This window comes from Scatophagus argus, chromosome 22 (genome assembly GCF_020382885.2).
Source record: "Scatophagus argus isolate fScaArg1 chromosome 22, fScaArg1.pri, whole genome shotgun sequence".
NCBI lineage: Eukaryota > Metazoa > Chordata > Actinopteri > Scatophagidae > Scatophagus > Scatophagus argus.
In genome coordinates, this window is record NC_058514.1 from 8,330,995 (window position 1) to 8,352,388 (window position 21,394).

The 21,394-nt window shown below is 39.6% G+C and overlaps 1 protein-coding gene across 3 annotated transcripts in view; it reads right to left on the reverse strand.

Annotated features, from left to right (window-relative positions):
- ptpn12 (protein tyrosine phosphatase non-receptor type 12) overlaps positions 1–21,394 on the reverse strand; it is a 41,508-nt gene that overhangs the window by 10,831 nt on the left and 9,283 nt on the right. For all 3 annotated transcript variants that reach the window (XM_046378753.1, XM_046378751.1, XM_046378752.1), the window contains exons 2-13: positions 15,866–15,974; positions 13,822–13,898; positions 13,515–13,610; positions 12,531–12,569; positions 11,892–11,963; positions 11,675–11,734; positions 11,188–11,330; positions 10,151–10,217; positions 9,934–10,011; positions 8,136–8,234; positions 5,752–5,837; positions 264–438 (exon numbers count right to left, since the gene is read on the reverse strand). In XM_046378753.1, coding sequence (XP_046234709.1) covers positions 264–438; positions 5,752–5,837; positions 8,136–8,234; positions 9,934–10,011; positions 10,151–10,217; positions 11,188–11,330; positions 11,675–11,734; positions 11,892–11,963; positions 12,531–12,569; positions 13,515–13,610; positions 13,822–13,898; positions 15,866–15,974 — 1,101 coding nt within the window. The remainder of the gene's footprint in view (positions 1–263; positions 439–5,751; positions 5,838–8,135; positions 8,235–9,933; positions 10,012–10,150; positions 10,218–11,187; positions 11,331–11,674; positions 11,735–11,891; positions 11,964–12,530; positions 12,570–13,514; positions 13,611–13,821; positions 13,899–15,865; positions 15,975–21,394) is intronic.

Genomic DNA, 21,394 nt, shown 5'->3' on the forward strand with positions numbered 1-21,394 from the left:
AAAGTAAAAAAGATGTGACATCACTTACAATACAACAGAAATCTTGCACGTCTGAAAGGGAGTCAGAGTCACTATTTAAGTCAAGTTAATCCAGAAATTTCTCTCAACTAAAAGGTATAAAATTATTATAGTATATCTTTTCAAGAGGTTAACGGGGCAGTTCATCTCAATTGTGGAATGACTACACTGGTAAACCTATCATATTTTTAGTAGCTGGAAAAGAGAGAAAAAAAGTGTGATTAATATTTACAGCAGTTGCCCACCTGTGTGGTAGAAAGGACATGTATGACAGGTTTAGGGTGGTAACGGTCGTTGTCCTGCCGCACGTTGGTGACGGTGGGGAAGGCTGAAGGGGGAGACGGGGTCAAAATGGGGGGTACGGGATGAGGCTCTGGGGGCTGAAGTATTTCCTCCTTCACATCACCTTCCACCTGGGAACTACAGACAGAGAGACGGACAGAGAGCTGAGTTAATAGCAAAAAAAAGAGCCGAAATCAGACAAGCATTTCAGTGAATGGATATGACGCACAGAGAGGCAGACTTTTGATGTTCTTTAATAAGACATCACCATCCCACAGAGCACAAGATGTTACAGAGACACTATAATTAAAACACCAAACTCAAAGCCAGATTTGTACATTCACAGATGTAAAGACTGGGAGGGAAAATTCTCATTCACACACCAACATATTTGACTTTTATCTTACAATCCAAGCCGTTTGAATAATAATGTAAAAACCTATTTTCTTTCATTAAAAAGAAACAGGTTTCAATCTTAAACTGAAGTATGGGAGGTTATGGTTCACATGATGAAAAAGGCGAAAATTTCATCATGCTGGTCAGACAAATTCCAGACATTTGGACATCCACTTTTAAATTATTCTCTAACAAGACATGATGAAAGTGAGATGATGAAATGAACGAAAGTAAAAGGAAGTTTCGGTTCATGTTGTGGTGATGGTCAATTTTCCACCACTAGGTGGCAGAATTTTTAAAAAATCTAACAATATGTTCATAGTGTGTCTGAGACGAATTAAATGTCCTCAGATGTTAGTGTAGGTTTCCACTGTTGGACAGTTCGCACGCATATTTTGCAGACTTAAGGTGGCCATGTTGATGTTATGGAAAGTGAAGAGACTGAATCACTAACTCAGAGATTATCCACCTGAATACATTGTACAAAGTTGCCAAAGGTTTATTAAAGCTTTGCTTTCTTTTCAGTTCTACTGTATTCTATTCTTTTCTGTTCAGCAGTTTACTCAGAGCACTGCTGGTTCATACAGGAAACAGAAAGTGATTAAAAGAAGACTCATTTCACTCTAATTTGTAAAAGATGTCATCTACCAGCTGAATGATGAATGTTCATATTAAAGTGATTTTTATTGTACTTCAGCAAAAGTCTCTAAACTACCTCTAAACACACCAACAGATAAACACAGCGTAGGTGTGTGAATGATATACAGGATACTGAGGTTGTGACAAAGCTAGCCACACAGCTATGGAAAGTTAAAGAGTAAGAACATACATTAACATATGCATACAAATATACACACTGAGAAGAAAACAGTGAAAGGATGTGGTGGTGTGCCAATTCAAGAGCACATGACTGAAGCAAGAGACAACGTAGGACTGCGCATGATGCGTGTGTGAGGACACAAAGAGAATCTGCAAGCTAGAAGTACGGGGGATTTCCTATTCTGAGCAACTCTGGAGTTTCAGCTATCCAGTTAAAGGCTTCATCATAAAGCCTGAGCACCGCAGTACAGCTGGCACTCAGTGACGGCATAAAGTTGTCTCTTATGTGTCTTACCTGTCATTCACGCCCTACAGGTTAAGCTTCGTCACCAAAAACACTATTATTTCTTTAGAGTTTTCTTTAATGAAGACATAAATAATCCACGAAGATTTTCCTCTCTTATATAATATTCACTGCCTGAGCAAGCATACGATATATTCAATAATAACCCAGATGATGATTCCCACCAGTGTCGAGTGCTTTCCAATGGGGATATGAATCATTCCCATTCAGAGTTTATTCAGGCACTCTAAGATAAGATAAGATGAAACTTAAGTGATCCCTAAGGCGAGCTATTACAGAAACAAACACTGATAAATCACAGCCAAACAAAATAGCAGTAGCACTGAGAAAGAAGAAAATTTAGCTTACAGGAGCAAATCTAAGGAAAAAAAAAATCTTTCTGTAAATTCAATATTTCTACATCTATGCATCAATGGCCACAACTGACAAACTACATTTAACTTTCTCTTAGTTCTTCCAGAAACATTTGCATCCATTGCTTCTGAAGAGGTAAAAAGTCAGAGACAATTATAACAAGTCCTGTAGGAAACCATAACTGAATTCTGTTGAATAAACAGAAAATGTATGGCAATAATGTAAAACGCATGTGAGAATTTTATATTTGTCATTACAGTTAAAGCTATATGCTTGCAAGTTGTAATTGTTGTACAAAATATACATTTATAAACAATTATATTTGTCTACATTACAGTGTGTTCAAAACACCTACTTAATGTTTATTTTTCGATACTAAATAGGAGGGTTTAAAGTGTTATCCAACATTTCTACAGTCTGAGTCAGATTTATTCTGAAATTTGTGAAAAGCTTGTGAGGCATCTCTAAGAATCTGCAAATCTATTTTGAAAATGTTAAACATGCTTTAAAGAGCATCATACACAGATAACCATCCAGTCCAAATTCTCCTTCTTTTGCCCCGAAGCATAGAAACAGTACAAACATCCACCCTGCTTTATGCCATGCTAGCGACACGGTTTAGAGCTAACCTTGGCCACAAAAACATTATGCGCACATGTACATACGCATAACACCTACACGTACATGTACCCATACAGATGCACGCCATCACAAGAACTTGAATGCACTTGAATGCTTAAATGCACATGCACACAGAGTGATCTGCACAGCGCACTGTGCCCTATACATGTATGCTCTCCAGAGGGAAGATGCTGCATTTCTAATCAGTGTTGGTTCACAGTGGGGGAATGTGTTTTAAGGTGATAAAGCTTAAAGACACACTTCCTGCACTCAGGTTGTACTGACGACATTTCCGTACAGATGACCAAAAAAGATAGCGAACCACATGCACTCAAACCACACAAAATTTACGTCACTGATTAAACAAACGTGTGTGTTAACGTGCTGGATTAGCTGATTAACAATTGTTTGCAAATGAGAAGAATTGCATGAAATGCTGATGAGCACTGAAAAGCTGTTATAGGAGACATGAAGCAGTTCTCACAACAAGACCTTAGGTGGCTCTGTTGGACAGCTGAGTCTCCTCAGTACAGAAGAACACCAGGCAACAAGCAAAAGACACTCAATGCAATATAAGAACTTATAAATAACGGGCCTCCTTTTCCTGACTTCAAATAATAACAGCTCTTCTAAAATCCAAGATGTTTTATAAGGACGGAAGGAAGGATGTCTGTCTGTCAAAACCAGACGTGTAAGGAAAGTCTTATTTTAATATAATTACAAATGTTTAAATGGTCCTTTTACTCCTCCTTTTTCAAACATTTCCAGCATGATTTTATTGTGGAAATGTTTTTCAAGATATAATATGTAACATTTCCACATTAAAATGTCTAAAAGCAACTAGACACTGTTATATTTTTGTTGGGTTGTGCACTTATGTCTTCCTAAATGCTTCCAACAACAATCAAAGTCCAGCAGAGATATGGTCCATGTTGGTGCAAACAAATGTTCATCACAGATAAAATAACTATATATTTCTAAATCCTTACTTTGAGAATTATCAATGCATTTTCTACAAAGCCCGGCTTTTAAACACACTAATCCAAACCTCTCAGATGCATAACCTTAATCTGGTCTTAACATACAACAGCTGTACAAAAACTTCATATGATACTTTCTAAAATCAGCAAAGTAACTATTGAAAAAAAGCAAAATATGACCAACAAATGAACATGCAAGAGTATGAATCTGACAAAACATTAAATGCCAACTTTGGGTAAGGAACAGTTTTCAATATTTGAGATGCTACACACAGGACATGAGTCTTCAGGGTGTGGCTGTGAATTTATGGGTATGCATGAATGTAAAAGCTATGACTCAGTATGTGTGACCCTTGATGCCAATCTCACTGGAGTTCCAGCAATATGCTTCTTTTTCAGACAGACACACACTCTTGCACTCCTGAAGTGACCCAGGGGGAGTGTGGCTGACAGAATGTGGACTATGTTTGTAAAAATAGCTCTCACCATGGCTAAAATACTCTCAGGCTTAAACTAGGCCTTGACATTTTTTTCTTTCGGAAACTGAGGGGTGACACAAAGAGAGAAAGACACATGCTGAGATTCAAGAGTCAAGTAGAGAGAGAAACCCACATATTCCTGACAGTCTAGCTCTGTCCCACTTCCAGGAAAGCTTCCTATTTTGGCAGCAGAGCAAATTTGTATGTTTTACTTGGATCGAGTAAGAAACTTTTCAGTAAACAGATCACATGCAGCAACATCCCAAAATTGGGACCTCTGAAAAATGTTTGCTTTCCCATCAACCCAGCTGATGCAGAAGACAAATTAAACACAGCAATAGCATGATAATTTTAGAAGCAAGAGAACACAAGCAAAGGTCTTGTCGCTTCAGATAAATGGTTTAGAATCGCGCATCAAATTAAAATGAAGATTAGTTGAAAGTAAAGAATGAAAAATTGTACATAAATGAAATCACAAGGATCAGCACAGAGCAAATGATTCACACGCAGATGCAAAATATGCTGTCAAACTGGACATTTTTAGACCATGCTTCTAGCAACAGGTAATTAAGTCAAACAGTCTCCTGGCAACAAGAGGTCCTCCGTGACATTAAAGAAACAATACTGAGGCAACTCTTTTTTGAGTTTTGGTGGTCTGAAAAGATGTATGTATTGCTGCACTAACAGCCATCTGTGGATAAATCATAAGAAGAGGGACTGAAGATGAACTGGCTGAGAGAAAGTGGAACACAACCCCTGCTGGGCACATACAGCAACCCCCAAAATGAGAGGAGAGGGAGGAGAGGGAGATTAAAAAGAAGTTAGAGAAGAAATGACAGGGGGAATGTGTATGTATTTTTGCTGAGTTGTTTTTGTGTGTATGTGTTTGAATCATATGCCTGCACGTGTGTAAAAGCATGCATTTGCTCTCAAAGAAGGGGAAGATGAAAAATATAGCAGTTCCACTTCAACTAGCCCTGAGGTTTTAGTACATGCAACACCGCACAATGTTGCAGAGTATTGGTAACTGTTGCAAAATGAACTATAAATACAGCTCCTCCTCAGGCCACAACAGTTGTTAACAGGCAAACAGTAGTTAACTTCAGTGAAGTGGAGGCCGGGTGTGTATGTGGGCCGACGGGGAGCTAATGTGTCAGAACGCTTCAGTTCGTTTGAGGTGAAAAACGACGCCCGCTGCTTCTGTTTGGTCAGTTTAATATGTTTTCATTGTGTGCTCCGTACAAACTGTTGTGCGGTGATTTTTCTTTGGCGCTCCTCCTACAAAACACAACACCCACTGTGTTCAGTGACGGGCCACTTCACACCTACTGCTCACTTCTTTGTGAGCCTGTTCATTCATCCGTGTGGAGGATGAGCGCAGGGTTAGTGTTTGGTGAACTCTGAGAAAGCGGATGACAATGGCTAATTAGCCAGTAAGCTTAGAAAAAAAAAAAGGTCTGAAAAAGGTCAAACTGTGAAAATATAAAATGTGTCTCACCTGCGTATACGGGGAGGTTTTGGAGGTGGTGTGTCCCATCTCTCATCATCTGACTGGTGGCCTGCTTTATCTGGACTGCTTTCATCCTGAACAATTCACACGCACCAACAAAGACATACACACACACTTCTAAGTTTGTATTTAAATCAGAAATAACCAAATTTTAGATTTAGATTTAAAAAGAAAGTAACGTGGTTATGAATGTTCTCAGGAGCAAAAGTGACAACTCTACAGTGTGCCAACCAAGACATCTAAAATTCTGGCATCAGTAGTGCCAACATCTCAAAAACACCTCATCCTCCACTGACGTCTTTGATAAACACACCTGAGCTGCAGTATTTTTAGTCAAGACAGTGTTCTGAATGTGATTTTGCCTAGCTTTCTGTGTTTCTGTCTGTGTATGTTTAATAGGGTGAAAATGCCAAATCATCTATGGCCTCACTGGACACGCAAATAGTTATGCTTCTAAAAACACCTGGATTGTTTTGTGAGACTGAATTTCAGCTCACGCTGTAACAGGAGTTTTTGTATTTGCTACCAAAATGTACGGCAGCTCGCTCTCTCCAGCTACTTTTCACTAACTAACTCACTGTCTCCCACGTTTCTGCGTAAGAAGTACAAAGCTGCTACAAAATTGCCTCAAAGAAGGATCAAAATTGTTTCTGAAAGAAGCTCTCCGCCCGACTTAAGCTTGCTCTCTTTCGCGCTCTCTCTCTGCTCCTTGCAGCTCACGTCCTCCTCCTCCCCCCACTCATTAGTTTGACTATCCCTCAACTCTCATAATGAGGAGGTAACAGGACAACTTCAGTCATCATAATCTCAAAGACGGAGGGCAAATCAGGACACTTCAGCTCTAAGCGTCAGTATGAACTTCGCACACCAAGTGTACATGAAGAAACCAATTTCATCTCGTTTAGTTCTGTACGTGTGCCAGTATGTGTTGCGAAAATCACTTTGGTAGGAATACACCATGTAAACAATGGCGCCCGCATGTGAGCAGAAAAACGTGTGTGGGATGTGTGCATGTGTAGGCTTATTGTTCATACTGCCATTGAGTGCACCTATGTGGGCGTTTTAGTCACTAACAATGGCTGACTGGACATGAGTCAGTGTGTGTGTATAGACTGAGTCAGTACAGCACACAATGTTTTGCTGACCAAGAGAGAGAGAGAGAGTGTGTGAGTGCGTGTGTGTTTGTGTGTTGCGTTCTTGGACTTGTAACTTTTAAGATAATCAGTAGCAACAAACTTGTGCTGGAGTTGCTGTCTTTCTCCATGCCACACCTACGCTTCACAAATGATTAATATCCAGCAGTCTCTAAGACTGTGGTACAGTTCAGTAAAGTACTGCACAGTAATGTACAGTAAAGTATAGTACAGGGAACTGGCTTGTTCCCTTTCTTAAGAGATACTGGAAAGATATTTTAAGATTTTAGATAACAGTTGAGGAAGTGTGTCAAAGTCTTTTCTTACATGCACATGGTTGCGTGTGTTCGTGTGACCGACTCTTATGAGGGTCTCCCTTTCCCAGCGGATGTCTATTCTCAGAGTCAAAGTGCATTATGGGAGAGGGGTGATGTCATCAGAGCTTCCTAAGCAGGAAGTCCACTCCTGGATTGCTGCCAATGCACCCTCTCATAGTCTCTGCGTCCTCTGTGCCTTTAGGTTTGTCAGTGCTGCACACTGTCTCATTGAACCTTCTTTGCTCCGGCTTTCTGCCTTTTTTTTCTTCATACATCTGCATATCAGTTTTGGTAGAGTAAAGTCCTATCCAGCAGAGAGCGATTTCTTACTTTTATTGAGTAGACAGATATCGCAACCAAATGCTCCAGCATGCATTTTTTCTTTAAGATTAGGATCAGTAATCATCTATGGATTCATTTTTCTCATCTGACTGTCTGTCACCTGCAATGTCCCACCAGACTGGATTTCAAAAACACAATAATTAAATTTTTTAGCCTGAGAAAACACTGCATGAAAGATGGGAGAAAATGAGACAAGGAGCAGGAACAATTAAGGACACTTCATATGTGTCGTGTTTGTGGGCAAGGGGGGCCAATATGAAGTAAGTTAGAATGAGGACAGTGGTGACTGACAGGGCAAAGCTTTTTTCTTGCTCTTTTCAATGGGACTAACTGTATGCAGTCCTGTGAGACTACCTTGTCGAGGAGAGATCTCTTTGTGGCACAATCTTTGTAACTGTCTATGTAAACAGCAGAGTTTTCTGAAGGTCTCTCTTCCCCTCTCCTTCTATTCCTCCTACCCTCTCCCTCCCCTGTGACTAATTATTTGTGTTTTTTTCCCCACTCCAAGAGTGTTACTCAGCGACATCCTGTCTTTCTCTAACACCAGACAGCATGCACAATATATGTGTGTGTGTCATACCATGCCATCATGTATCTGCGTGTTGGTGGGGCTCTCCAGTAGCTGAAGTTGTTTTTCAAAGAGCTGAGCGATTGCTTTATGAACTAACTCATACTGCTCCTGAAGAGAGAAAGACAAAGGCAGAGAGAGGTGAGGTGAGGTGAAGGAGAGAAAATACAAAGAAAGGGTTTAAGCAAATCAATATAAGGACAGAAAACGTTCTCATACTCAAAAACAGCCATTTACAAGACTATGAAATACAACCTGTGCGAAAACAACAGAAGGACATTCAGCGATGCGCACTGATTTAATCTCATTACTTTTCTGGAAACGCAGTGAGTGTGTTCAATTCCATTTTCTAAAATGTCATTACAGCTGGTGGCTTCCAGTAGAATTCTGGTCAGAGAAACTGAATTCTTGTGTCAGTATGTATCAAGACAGTCCTATGATTTATCTAACAGGACTCATATTGCCTCTCAATATCAGGACGTGCAAGTGTGGGAGGGAACGGCATAAATAAGAGTACAAAACAGTAGTGAACGCGAGGTGTTTTGTTAAACTGAGACGCTGTTGTTATTTTGAACGTATGCCAATTGAAAGATACAAATATTATAGCTGTAAGATAATATTAATATTATATCTGTCCACTGCAGCAAATTTCACACATAACTAAAAAACAACCATGTCAAAATTGTGACAACACAACTTCAACCTCAGCTCTGCCAAATACGGGAAGATCCATGTTCAAGCAGCGAGTAACACAGGAATGAAGTGACGTGGCACAGGCTGCATGACGGGGAAAACGGTCACTCAGAAACAAAATCGGAATTAAAACCTTACTTTAAATGACATACTTATATTTATGCAAATAATTTTGTAACCACGTAACACAGATGTGCGTCGGAATGTGAATGAGGATCAAACACTCCAACACATTGTCCTATGTTCACAATGTCTGTATCCTGTCCACATGAATGAATACACTTACTGCAACTTGCTTTGGAGTCAGCTAAATGAATGTCATGTACTGTAATGTACTTTGGCAGTCCTTTAAATCCATTAAAAAGTGGCAGTAATCCCCACAGTAATCTCCAAAGTAATAGTGCTGCACAAGACAGCTCGTTTTCATCCCAACTCTTGCTGTTTTTCATTACGTTATCACATAACATGCAGTCAATTTGCATTCTGATAATGTTGATAATCAGCTGTTTGTTCATTAGCTCTGTTTGACACCAACAAACATAAGAATAAACTTAACTATAAACATACACATTGGAAACATTAAAGTGCTGCATGACCTGCTGTCAGTCAACAGAATTTGATTTCCCAACGTGGGTGCACATAGTGTGTTACGATACACGTTTGCCAGCTGGTTGTGAAATGCTTTTCACGCAGTATATGTAATGTTCTTATAGGTGTAGAATTACTTAAACCTACTTACTTTAACAAAAACCAGATTTGCAACCACTGGAGGAAGGAACCTAAGGCTGTTTTTTCAAAAACACTTTTCAAACAACCAGTTGAGATACCTCCAGCTGATGGAAATCTTTCCATGTGAACAACCAGACAAACATCACACTAAGAAGCCTCTTGTGTGAAAGCATGCACTTGCCGCAGCAACACTTATTTGTAGCTTTACCGACAACAGTATCTAATTACTAATTATTATTTTATATATATATATATATATATATATATGCATATTGCCTCTTGTATTAGATGTTGCATTTCAGTTAGTTTAAACAAACCACAGAGCAGTATGTATGCAAAGAACCACCAAAAACAAAAAAAACCAAAACAAATTAAAAGACAAACTAACCTTGGTCTGAACAGCAGAGTGTCGCTGCGTCCTCATCTCTTGGATCAACCGAAATACATTAAAATCTTCTGGTATTTTCTTTCAAAGCACAAAATAGGACAAACATTTTAATTCTCACTTAAATGTTGACATTTAAGTGTGTAAAAAAAAAGTATGTATATTTGCACAGGTATGATTTAGGGTATTTGCAGGAGTGTATGTGTGTGTGTTCACATACCCCAGCTTTGAGGAGGTTCCACGTGTAGTCGATAGCACAGATAGCACCCGTCCTCCCACAGCCTGCACTGTACAGTAAGAGTCATACAGATTAGACTAAACAGCGGCAGACACATGCTGCTCCACATAAATCCACAAAATATCAGATTTGAATTTAAATTCGGGAGAGGATAAACATGTGTTTGTATGTATGCAGCACAACACAACAACAACAACAACTCGCCCAGACAGGATGGAGACAGGAGCTACACAAATACTGAGATTATGTGGCATCGCGTCTGACGCTTCAAATCATAAAACTTTATCTCATGCTGTCAGAGAGCCTCTGCTACTACTCTAACAAGCAGCATTTCTCCACACACACACAGCACAGCGCACGACAACCCACACAAGGCATCTTTACAGACGCAGAGACACAGCTTTAAGTCCTGCTGTGAACCAGGAAATGTCCTCAGGCTGCTCATTATACCTGTTCACACACACGGATACAGTGTGTGTGTGTGAGTGTGAGAGTGTGTGTGTGTGTGTGTGTGTGAGAGCATGTGCAACTACGCATATGTGCAGCAGCAGACCTAATTCTGTAGCTGCATGAATCGGTGTGTTGTTTGCTTTCGTGTTAACTACTTTACCATTTAAAGTGTTTTATAACTGGAGGAAAGAGTTCAGTCATCTCTGAGACAAATAACACTTAGATTCTCAGCCTGAACAAAGGACAAAGACTTGACTTTATACATTAGATGTGTGTGAGAGTGTTGGGCTGCAATAATTCACCGCTGTACTGAAACTTGATTTCCAAACACACAAACCCGTTTTGGTCACTTGTAGCACATTCCTACTGCTTCCTCGCAGAAAACCACTGGCAAAAGCCATGAATCATTTAATTCAGTTTTAGAGCAAAAGTAAGAAAAAATGTGATCCATATACTGCATCCACCACTTAATTCTGAACTTGTCAAATGCAGTCTAAAGTGTTTCCTTAGTTACAGTATTATGTGGGTGGATTTAGTGTCTTTGCGCAGTTTGTCTATACTGTGCCTACCTGCAGTGCACACATATGGGAACATCATCATGCTCTTGGTATTCTCTCATTAGTCCGATCATGTCCAGTATGGAGTCAAATGATGAGGGGACGTCGTGATCTGGCCAGTTCATATAATGGAACTGCGTTATCCTCCGAGTTTCCTGCAGGGAAACAAAGAGTGGAATTGGTTAGTTTTTTCTAAAAGGTGGAGGTTGGTGGATTGAATCAGAAGGACAAAAGGAGAAAGTGAATGTGTGGGTGATATTTTAATATTATCATTTCACACTTGCGCAGTGTTGATTTGAACATATTTGTGCTGCTGTTTTACAGTAGCAATTCTATTGCACCAGTGAATAAATGAACAAATCTGGCGGGGAAAAGTCACTGTGTGAGATATAATATCAATATCAATATCAGAGAAATACCTCAGCTAATATTGCAATATTGATTTGTGATCAATATCAGAAAAGATAAGAAAACTGCTTTTATGAGTCCGAGAACTTACATTTTCATACTCCACCACCAAAGCCCTGATAACATAGTCCGTTCTGGCCTGCTCGGATTCCTGCAAAACAAGAGACGAGGGGAACATTTATGCAATCCTTGACTAAAACGGTCATTAGAACAAAATGTGAGAAATGCAGTAAGTCTAAGACCCCCCCCACATACACTCTTTACACACACACACACACAGCTGTAATATTAGAGATTTGTCGACTTACACAGGAGATTATGAAAGGGCCGAAACTCATGGGCTTCTCCCCAAACACTGGGAAATACCGCTCACACTTTTTCTAAACAGAGAAGAACATGCGTTAGTTTTGGCTGAGGACAAGATATCAAACAAATACCACAGCTTCCTGTGCACACACACTTTCAGGGCTGAAATAAGCAATTAACACGACATATAGATCGCTGACAATGACATCTGCGGGGAAAGAAAGACAGAATACCTACAAATACAATATTCTTTATATGCCTACATGTGCAAACCACACATTTATTAAAGCATATACAGGTTATATGAGCTATCAGTCATAATCATTACTTCTGTTCAATTCTGTTGCCTTTGGCTACCTCTCAGTCTTTTCACAAACACAAATTAGGCAGGCATGAAAAACACAGAATGTTCCTTTACACATCAGACTAAAGAATGAAGAAAAAAATTATTTTACTGCTACCCTTACACTCCACAGAACAAAGATAAAACAAAGAATCAAACAGAGCAATGGGACCAAGATCATATTATAACCTTGGTGGAGAATACAAAACACTGATGTGTGTACTAACACATGAACGTATGTACACTTGCATGCACTATCACAAACATACATACAGGGGATTAAACATCACAGCCTTACCCTTCCCATCTCAAACTCTCGACAAGCCATCACGATAACCTGCAGGGACACAAACAGGAAGGATGATAATCAACATTTACACTCAGCCTCTAGCAGCTAAATATGACTTCCAAATATATTCATTCCTACATATTCTACTCATGTAACGTGGTAGCTGGTATAATGAGGTCCAGAGACAACAAGGAGTATTATTTTTGATAATGGCTTGACTTTAGATCATTTTGGATCATATGATTCACTCTCACTCTCTTTGATCACACAGGAGTAATTAAAATCAAAAGTTGCAAACTCAAGCTTTTCAGAGAAGCCAGTCAAACCCAGTCTCGGCACCCTCCTCTCCCTCCCCTTCATATCTGTCCATCTGGTTCAAGCATAAGCACGCCCCATCTGCCTCGTAATTTCTGACCATCATATTAAATATTGATTTCAATTACTTTAATTATTACACCCGCTTGACAGTAACAGCTTTCCACTGCAAGTTGTGGAGAAGGCATTCAGATCATTTGAATACTAATAAGACGCAGTAAAAACACACTGTTACAAGTAAGGGTTTTGCATTGGAAGTGTCAAGTAAAACTATGCAGGTATGATTAGGAAAATGTACTTAAAATAAAAGAAGTACTCAATGCAGAACCCCCCCGGGACTTTTACTCTATTATACATTATTGGAATATTATGACTCATGCATTAACGTCAAAACATCTGTCCAAGCATCCAAATTACTATAAAAACATCACGATACTCATAAAATGCTTTTACATGAAAAAACTATCTTAAAATAGTTGCCAATTCATTTTATTTGTCAGTCAACTAATTGATTAACTGACTAATCATTTCAGGGAATGAGTTAAAGTACTAGTTAGTTTCCACCGGTGTCCATTGCTATTCCACAAACACCAAAGTTGACTCAGAGGGAACCTGCAGTGTATCCGTTTTATTTTTTTTAGTCTCCTCCTGCTATCAGTCTATCTTTTCCCTACTCACAGCTACATTGTACTCCCAGTTCATCCTCCAGAAGTCGATGACAGTGTTCGGCAGCGGGCCTTGAGTTGCAATATAGGCCTCTGGGCCATCCATACCCTGAAAGAGAGAGAGAGAGGACGCAACATCAGATTTTAAACATATACAGTAACATACACATACACAGTATATCCTGTTTAGCCACCTTCTGTAAAAGTCTCTGCAATGTATTCAATTGTGATTCACTTTACACCACATAAATTTTCCTAACACTATATTCAAACAACATGGTGTGAAACAACAAGGCAAGGGAATTTGAGCAGCATTTTACCTTGATGAAGTTAGCATTGACGTAATCTGTGTCCTGATTGGTCGTTTTTAGTCCCAGCTTCACCCTGCTGTGATCAACTGAAGAGGAAAAAAAGAGACAGAATTATTTACCTTAATGCAATATAAATAAGTAAGAGAAATGGACGGAAAAGGAAAAAAAAGTGGCAAAAGTGGATGGAAAAACACAAAATGGACAGAGTGGGATATAGTTAGAGACAAAGAGAGTTCAAGCAAGGACAAATCAGAGAGAAATGGGATGTAAAGAGGTTAATGGACACACAGCAATATCCTCATTCCTAAGTATGTGCATGTGTGAGTACACATCTGTCACAGATGAACCAGTTCTTTCTTTGTCTCATCGGCAGCTCATTCACTAAAAGCCTTAATGAATGAATGGATGGATGGACAGAGGAGAAAAAGAGGTATATAAAAAAAGTAGGACAGATGTTGGGTCATGGAAGCTTGCCTTGAGGTCATCAAGAGCAGCGAGAGCTGTGTGTTTGCAAGACACAAAACATTACATGACCTATTATTACTACATGCTGGATAGCCGTATTTCTTCTAAATGTCTGTGTAAATAATTTCTCTAATGTCCCTCTTAGCCTTCTATCCAACATCCTCCTCTTTATTCTAATTTCTTCCATTTTTCTTTCATTCTCTTCAAAAGAAATTCTGCTTACAAGGGAATGGCGGCAGGCAATGTGGTTAAAAAAGTCATTTTTAACATTTGACAGTGCTGGTGTTTGATAGAATATTTGAATAACTTTACATGTTTTTTCTGACCTCTGTTTAAAGCTGAGGACATAAATACATTATGTTTTAATGCTGCTTCCACGTAGCCTTTTATATAGATTACACAGTCAGGCATTGCATTTGCATTAAAACTGCATATAAAATTTAGTTGAATTAAAGTGCTGTAGTTATTAATGGCAGCACAGAGAGGTTATCACTCTGAATCAGCTGCATGCATGAGCAAGCAGCTACTGAGGGCTTACATCTGCTGTAAATCTAAATTTATACCTCACATCCAAGTGTTATTGTTCATCATCATTTTGGAGGATCATGGTGATGGTAATGACAGAAGACAAACAAGACGGTGACAGAGAAAGAGAGAGAGGAGGACTGAGTGGGCAGCTATGATGGTATTTCAAACATCTCTATCAATATCAGCACATGCAACGTGATGTTGTTCACCCCTGCAGTTTGGCTGCACGGTCCATCAGTCAATGAGTACGAAGGGTAGAGATATTCTAATTTAAATAGGCTAGCACGGCTAGTCTTATAAGAAATAATAGTATCACAGGAGCAATGCAGCGTATTAGATCAGCTGATAGCTTTTTTTTAAAGGTACGTCTAGCTAAAGCTAACAGTCCAATACATAAGTTCAACAATAAGGTTTATAATGCATCCATGAGGGTTATAATGTTTAGATTGATTCAACTGCCCCAAAAATACTTCTGAGCAATAGAACTCAACAAAATCACAAATTGCAGCTTCCAAAATGGACATCAAGTTCAGCGGACACATCCTTAAAACGGCTGAAATTAAACTGCATACTGATTTATTGCAGGATTGTTGTATTAGACTTTATTAGCTTTAGCGAGGTTTACCTAATTAACTTGCAACTGAGTGTATTTTGTGTATGCATTTAAACTCTGAAATGAGCTTGAGCTTCAAATCTATGACATAAAGTATGCCATTGTCAGCATAAAAACTGGACAATGCATCCTTTAGTTAGTCTGCCTCTAGTGCAGATCAGGCTTAAAAGTTTAGCTTTTCTCTAAAGCACATTTTAAAAACAAGAAATAGGAAAAAATGTTTGGTTTTGCTCACAACCAATCACCGCATTCGCTCTTCAACTTAGTGCGATGTGATTGGACCACTACCAAAGCACGCAGTGATCCATACAGTCAGTGTAGAGGGGAAGTCGAGCATGGTGCATTTGACTGAGTTCAGAGCATGCCAAAGTATCAAATGAAGTACCATTAGCACCACAACGATCATTCGTCTGTGCAATGTGCATTTGTTGGTGTGCAGGGACTTACATGGCAGAATATCTTTATATCTATTCTTCTTGACATTCTCCTCCTTCTCTCCTGCGTTCGTGGGGTAGATTTTGTCCGTCCGATATTTAGTCGATAACCGCCGTAACCTCTGGAATAAATATGACAAGAGAAATGTTAATATTTATGACATATTTTCAAGTTTAAATGGCAAAAATAGACGTCGGTCTAGCTGACTGTCTTTCCAGTAATTAAAAAAAAGAAAAGTGTTTTTAATAGATTTCTATTTTGCATAAATAATCTGAATTTGCAAAGTAACCAGTAACTAAACCTATCAAATAAATGTCCAAAGAATAAAGTAGTAGAAAAGCACAAATACATCAAAACTGTACTCAACTCTAGTATTTGAGTAAGTAGTACTTAGCTGCTGTACATTCCATCGCTGCTTGTGCTAAATTTTGACACTAAGACTTCTTTTTAATTGCAAATGTAAATGATCCCAAACATCGGTTATCAGGTTCCTTGATTACTAAAAATCCTTTAATCACCCTTGAAAAAAACATATCGGTTGGCACAAATAAAAACTAAGGAGCCTGCTAAAACTTCCAGTGAATTTCATCAAGCCGCGCTCTTCATTCACAGCTTCACGGTGGCCTCAAGTGAAACTTCTGAAGGAACTTCAAAAGAACATCAAGACTTATGAACCATAAAGAACTACTGCTGCTCCACTCTGATAGCATTCACATGATATTGCACTCAAGGGCCTGTTTTTTTCCCCCGTTTCTCTCACTTGGTTCAATCACTTTCCTCTCTCTTTGGGAGACAGTGAGGAAATTAGACATCACTCCACTTTTTATACCCTCTCCCTCTCTCTCTTGCTGACTCTGAGAAAGTAAGCGTGGGCGTTCAGGCTGCTGGAGCTTCGTGTGAAAAATGGTCCCACCTCTTCTCTCTGGCACTAACTGCAGGCTTTCCTCGTGTTACTGTGACAGGGACAATATACTGTACATCCTGATTTCCTGAGACCTCAAGACCATCCTTCCCGTCTCCGTCTCTCTTTGCACGTTAGTCACAACATCATTTCTGTGCTGCTGCAGCAACATTTACAAGTCAAAGCGGTCTTTTTTTTGATACATGGCCTCAGTAGTTTAATGAACTGACGAGCTGACTGTTAATACCCTGCCGAAACACAGTTTAGTTTAGCTTAGTTTAGACAAGCAGCACAGAGGTATCCCAAAGAAGACATAATGAGTTTTTCACCTTTCATTTTGCATCACTCATCTTTGTAAACCACAACGGCTGACAGAAACCGAAAGAGAGGAAACAAGGGAGAAGTACAGAAGCTGTGGGCGGCAACACAGCTGTGCTTGTGTGTGTGTGTTCATTTGTGTCTGTGTGCGGGTGTGTTAATAGCATTAGAGCTCCTCTGGCCTCATGTGAATTACATTTCCAACAGAGGTCTGCTTCTGTGCTGGGCCAGAGCCCAGGAAGACACACACACACAAACACACAAACACACACCCTTATACACACACTTAGGCACACAATGAGCAGAAAAGGCAGGCAATAGTGATTTGTGATGGTTTATGATTCCCCAAACCCACAAAACACATTATGTCGAGACAAACATGCACACAATTGTGCCCTCTAACACTGTTAAGTATTTTCTCTTTGTAGCCCATTTACTCGCCTAATCTCCCATTAAAGCCTATGAATTCTGATATTTTACTTTATAAATGCTTCGGTTTTTCCCTGTATTGCTAGTATTAATATATACTGGATAGACTACTATGTGAGCTGTGAATTAGGGAAAGATTTTTGATTTTTACAAGGGAACAACTTGGTCAAATTGCAAGTGAATAACCACATAAAAACCCTAGAAAACCTTGCTCAAAGACGTTTCAGGACTTGTAATTCCATGTTTACCCCTCCCTCTCTCAGCTCAAACACGTACAGAGTTAAACGAATGCTTCTTGTTTGTGGAGGAACCATTTTGCACTATATTTTTAGGGGTATATCCCAACTGTCCAAATAACCAATAAATACTGAGTAAAACAGCTGCTTAAAAACCAAAATTGTGAAAAGACTGGCATGTTCTGACCATTTGTACTTGAGCAAAAACGTACATGGAATTTAGCTGCTGTTTGTTTCGGTAAGTGCATCAGTGCAACCCTGTGGTTATAATAAAGTAGCGAGGCTATGCTGTCACGCTATTTTCAGACTAACAAACAACTTCCATCCAAGCGAGTTGTATGCAAACATCTTAAAAGTGCAGTGCGAACCTTTTTCTCCCCCCCTCTGGCAGTGAGAGTAATTACACAAACACTGATGTCTGCTTATGACGTATTCCTCCAGGTGAGCTTGTTCCCCTCCTGTGTCCCCTCCCACAGGAGCACTCTTTTCAAATCTGAACGCAGAGTTTCTTTTTCATCTTTAGATATTTTTCATGGACGCTTCTTAGTTTTCTGGTTTTTTCCACAATAGGCTCTGCCACACTCCGATTTGCTGTAGCCTACGCCAGATTAAAAAAAACTGATATACTGAAAGATTCTTCTGATGATATATCATTGCAAGAAAAAACTTGGATGGAGACCCAGCTACTGTCTGTCTCGCCCTTTTTCTCTTTATTTTCCACTGTCCCATAGACAGACCCTGTTTCTAATTACTCGTACTTCCTCTGTTACATAAAACACGCTCACACACTCACACACACACACACGCGCAAACAAAAAGACACATACGAGCATATGTGCATACTTTCACAAATAAGGGGTAAGCCTGGAGGATGCAAAAGAATAAAAACAGAGGGAGCACGTTGTCCCCTGCTGCTCTGTACATCAAGTCAACAAACCAACAAGAGGTGAGGGTGTACAGAAAAGAGAAAAAGAAAGGAAAGAAGAAGAGGACAGGAGATTTGAGTGCTTGGAAAAAGAGGGGGAAAAAATCAAAGGGGAGGTGAGCAGGGGAGAACGAAGGAGAGAGACAAGGGGAACACAGGAAGGAGGGAGAGCCAGGGCTTTTAAGAGGCTCTTGGTAACTAAGCTAATGGGTTCTTGAATTCCTTGTTTCTGTCGCTTATTCACGCACTCCCCTCACACGCTGTTGCTTCACTGTCGTGAATGCGTGGGGGTGGAGAGGAGGGCAAAGAAAAGGAAACATCCTTGTTTCTATCAAAACTCAAATGTATTCCTCCAGTCAATTAGTGGTGCATCAAATTCTCCAAAATGACAACAAGTGGTGGAGCAATTCTGAAAGGAATGATTGTTTGATTAGTTAATAGACAGATAAATAATGTGCAAGAACTCCCATAATAAAGTTTGTCAAAGCTTTGCCAGACAGCCAGAACAACTGGCTCATAACCAAATATTTTATGTCGGTCTTGCTACTGAGCAATATCTCATGGAAACCTACGCAACCCTAGGAACCTGTAATCAAAATTTTGTTCATCATCAAGTAATCATTGTTTATCTTATTAATTAATCCTTTAAATGTCCAGTTTTGTCAAGCCAACAGTCTGGAAGCAAAGACATTTCATTTACAATTTTAGAAAACAAACAAAAGCAGCAAATCCTGACATTTAAGAAGATGGAAACCCAATGTTATGCATTTCTAATACAAGTGCAGTTAATTTTTGTTTCTACCATTTGTACCTTTACAAATTAAGTTGCACACAAAAGCACAGGTACGAAACACCGCAGGAACACTCTTCTTCACAGGAAAGGGAAGTGACTGAAACACCAGAAAACTCTAGCATGGTTTTCTAGTTTTCTGGTTTTCACACATTTAAAAAGACAAAAACTCGCTGAAATCATCTACGCCACACTGTTGTGGTCGTGTGTGCAGAATGTGCGTAGCGTATTACTCAAATTTTAACAGCTGAGGGACACCTGTTACTCAGTGTTCACTTTCAAGTTCAACTAGTTTGAACTTTTCTGGACAGTCTGTGTTGCAGCATTTCCAATGTGCCAAGCACGGTCAGCACAGACAATCTACCCACACTGGTTTAATTGAATTACACTGGTTTTTATCTATTTTTGATGTATCACAAATGCCACTTCAAAATGACTCACTTTTTCAGATAATAGAAAATCTTTTGTACGCTGCTTCCATTCTCTCCACTCTATTCCCGTCTGCCTCTTACTTCCTATCAGTCAGGGGAAATATAACAGCATGACTGAGTTAGCCAGTTTCCTGTGAATGCTCGACTTCCACTGCCACACACACACACATACACAAAGGGCGTTGCCCACCGCCCCAGATGCCCAGTATTGACTTCACAGACCCCCTTCAGGGTGGGACCAAGTCATGTGTGCCCCAAGACAAATTTCTTCAAAATGACTTCACTTGGCCTAAAATGACTCAAGGATGCCAGGGCAGTTACTGGGCACAGAGAGAGAAAGAGATAAAAAGATTAGAAAGAGAGAAAAATGACAAAAACTCCCAACAGAGAGGGAAAGACTGCTAGAAAGGTAGATGTGGGTAAAGAGAGGTAAAAAAAGAAAGAAAGATGTAATTGTTAGTGGGTCTAACCTACTTTCTGTCTCCTGGCTGCATAAGTCGGCAGAGCTGTACTTCCCTGGTACACTGAATAATTCACACACACAAACACCAACACACACACAAATTCTCTTTCACAAATTGAGCCGTAATCACTGATTGGCAGAAAATATGCTCTTCCTGCAGAAGTGGTAGTGCTGTTGGGGAAAAAAATGGTATTTGTGTGTGTGGCCAGGAAGTGGGGGGGTGTTATGCGCTTGTGGTAGAGAGGCTGCACTGACGGTCACCTTCCATGCAAACACACACAAGCTAAAATAGGTCAGCCCTTACAATGCTCGCAGAAAAATCCATCTCCCGCACTGCGAGCATGCAGGCAGAACAAGATGCACTGCTACGGCACAGAGACTAAAAGGGTCCATATGAGTCTGTCGCTCCGCTTCTGATTCTCAATTCAATAAGTGTGATTGATGTTCTCTCTGCCTTTCTTTCTCTCTATGGCTTTCCAATCCCAAATGAGAAAAAAAGCTACAAGTGTAAAGTCATATTTAGTTCAGAAACAGCACAATGTGACTGCATCATAGTACTGAAGGCGATATGTTGATCAAGTGGCTGAGGAGCTGAGAAAGAAGCTGTGAAATAAACAGCAGCATGAAGCGCCACCATCAAAGGAATAATTTGACATTTTGTAAAATGTACAAAAATGTAATGTATTTCCATCCTCCTGAGCTAAATGAGAAGACTGATATCACTCTCATGTCTACATGCTTCATATGAAAGTAGAGCAAACAGCCAGTTAGTTAAGTTTTTCCAGTCTTTATGCCAAGCTAAACTAAGCAGCTGCATTTTCATATTTACTGTAAAGATATGATCTTCTCAGAGTTCCCAAAATGTCAAATTATTCAATTAGGTGTTTTGTTGAAAAGGTAAAGAAAAAAAAACAACAACACACTTTTCAAAGAACATGTCACCAAGTCAGGTGTCCACTGTTTGTTTAACAGAGCTAACTAATCAAGCAGCTCAATCACTGAGGAAATAATATGAAACCCCACCCTAACTACTAGCATGAGTCAGCGG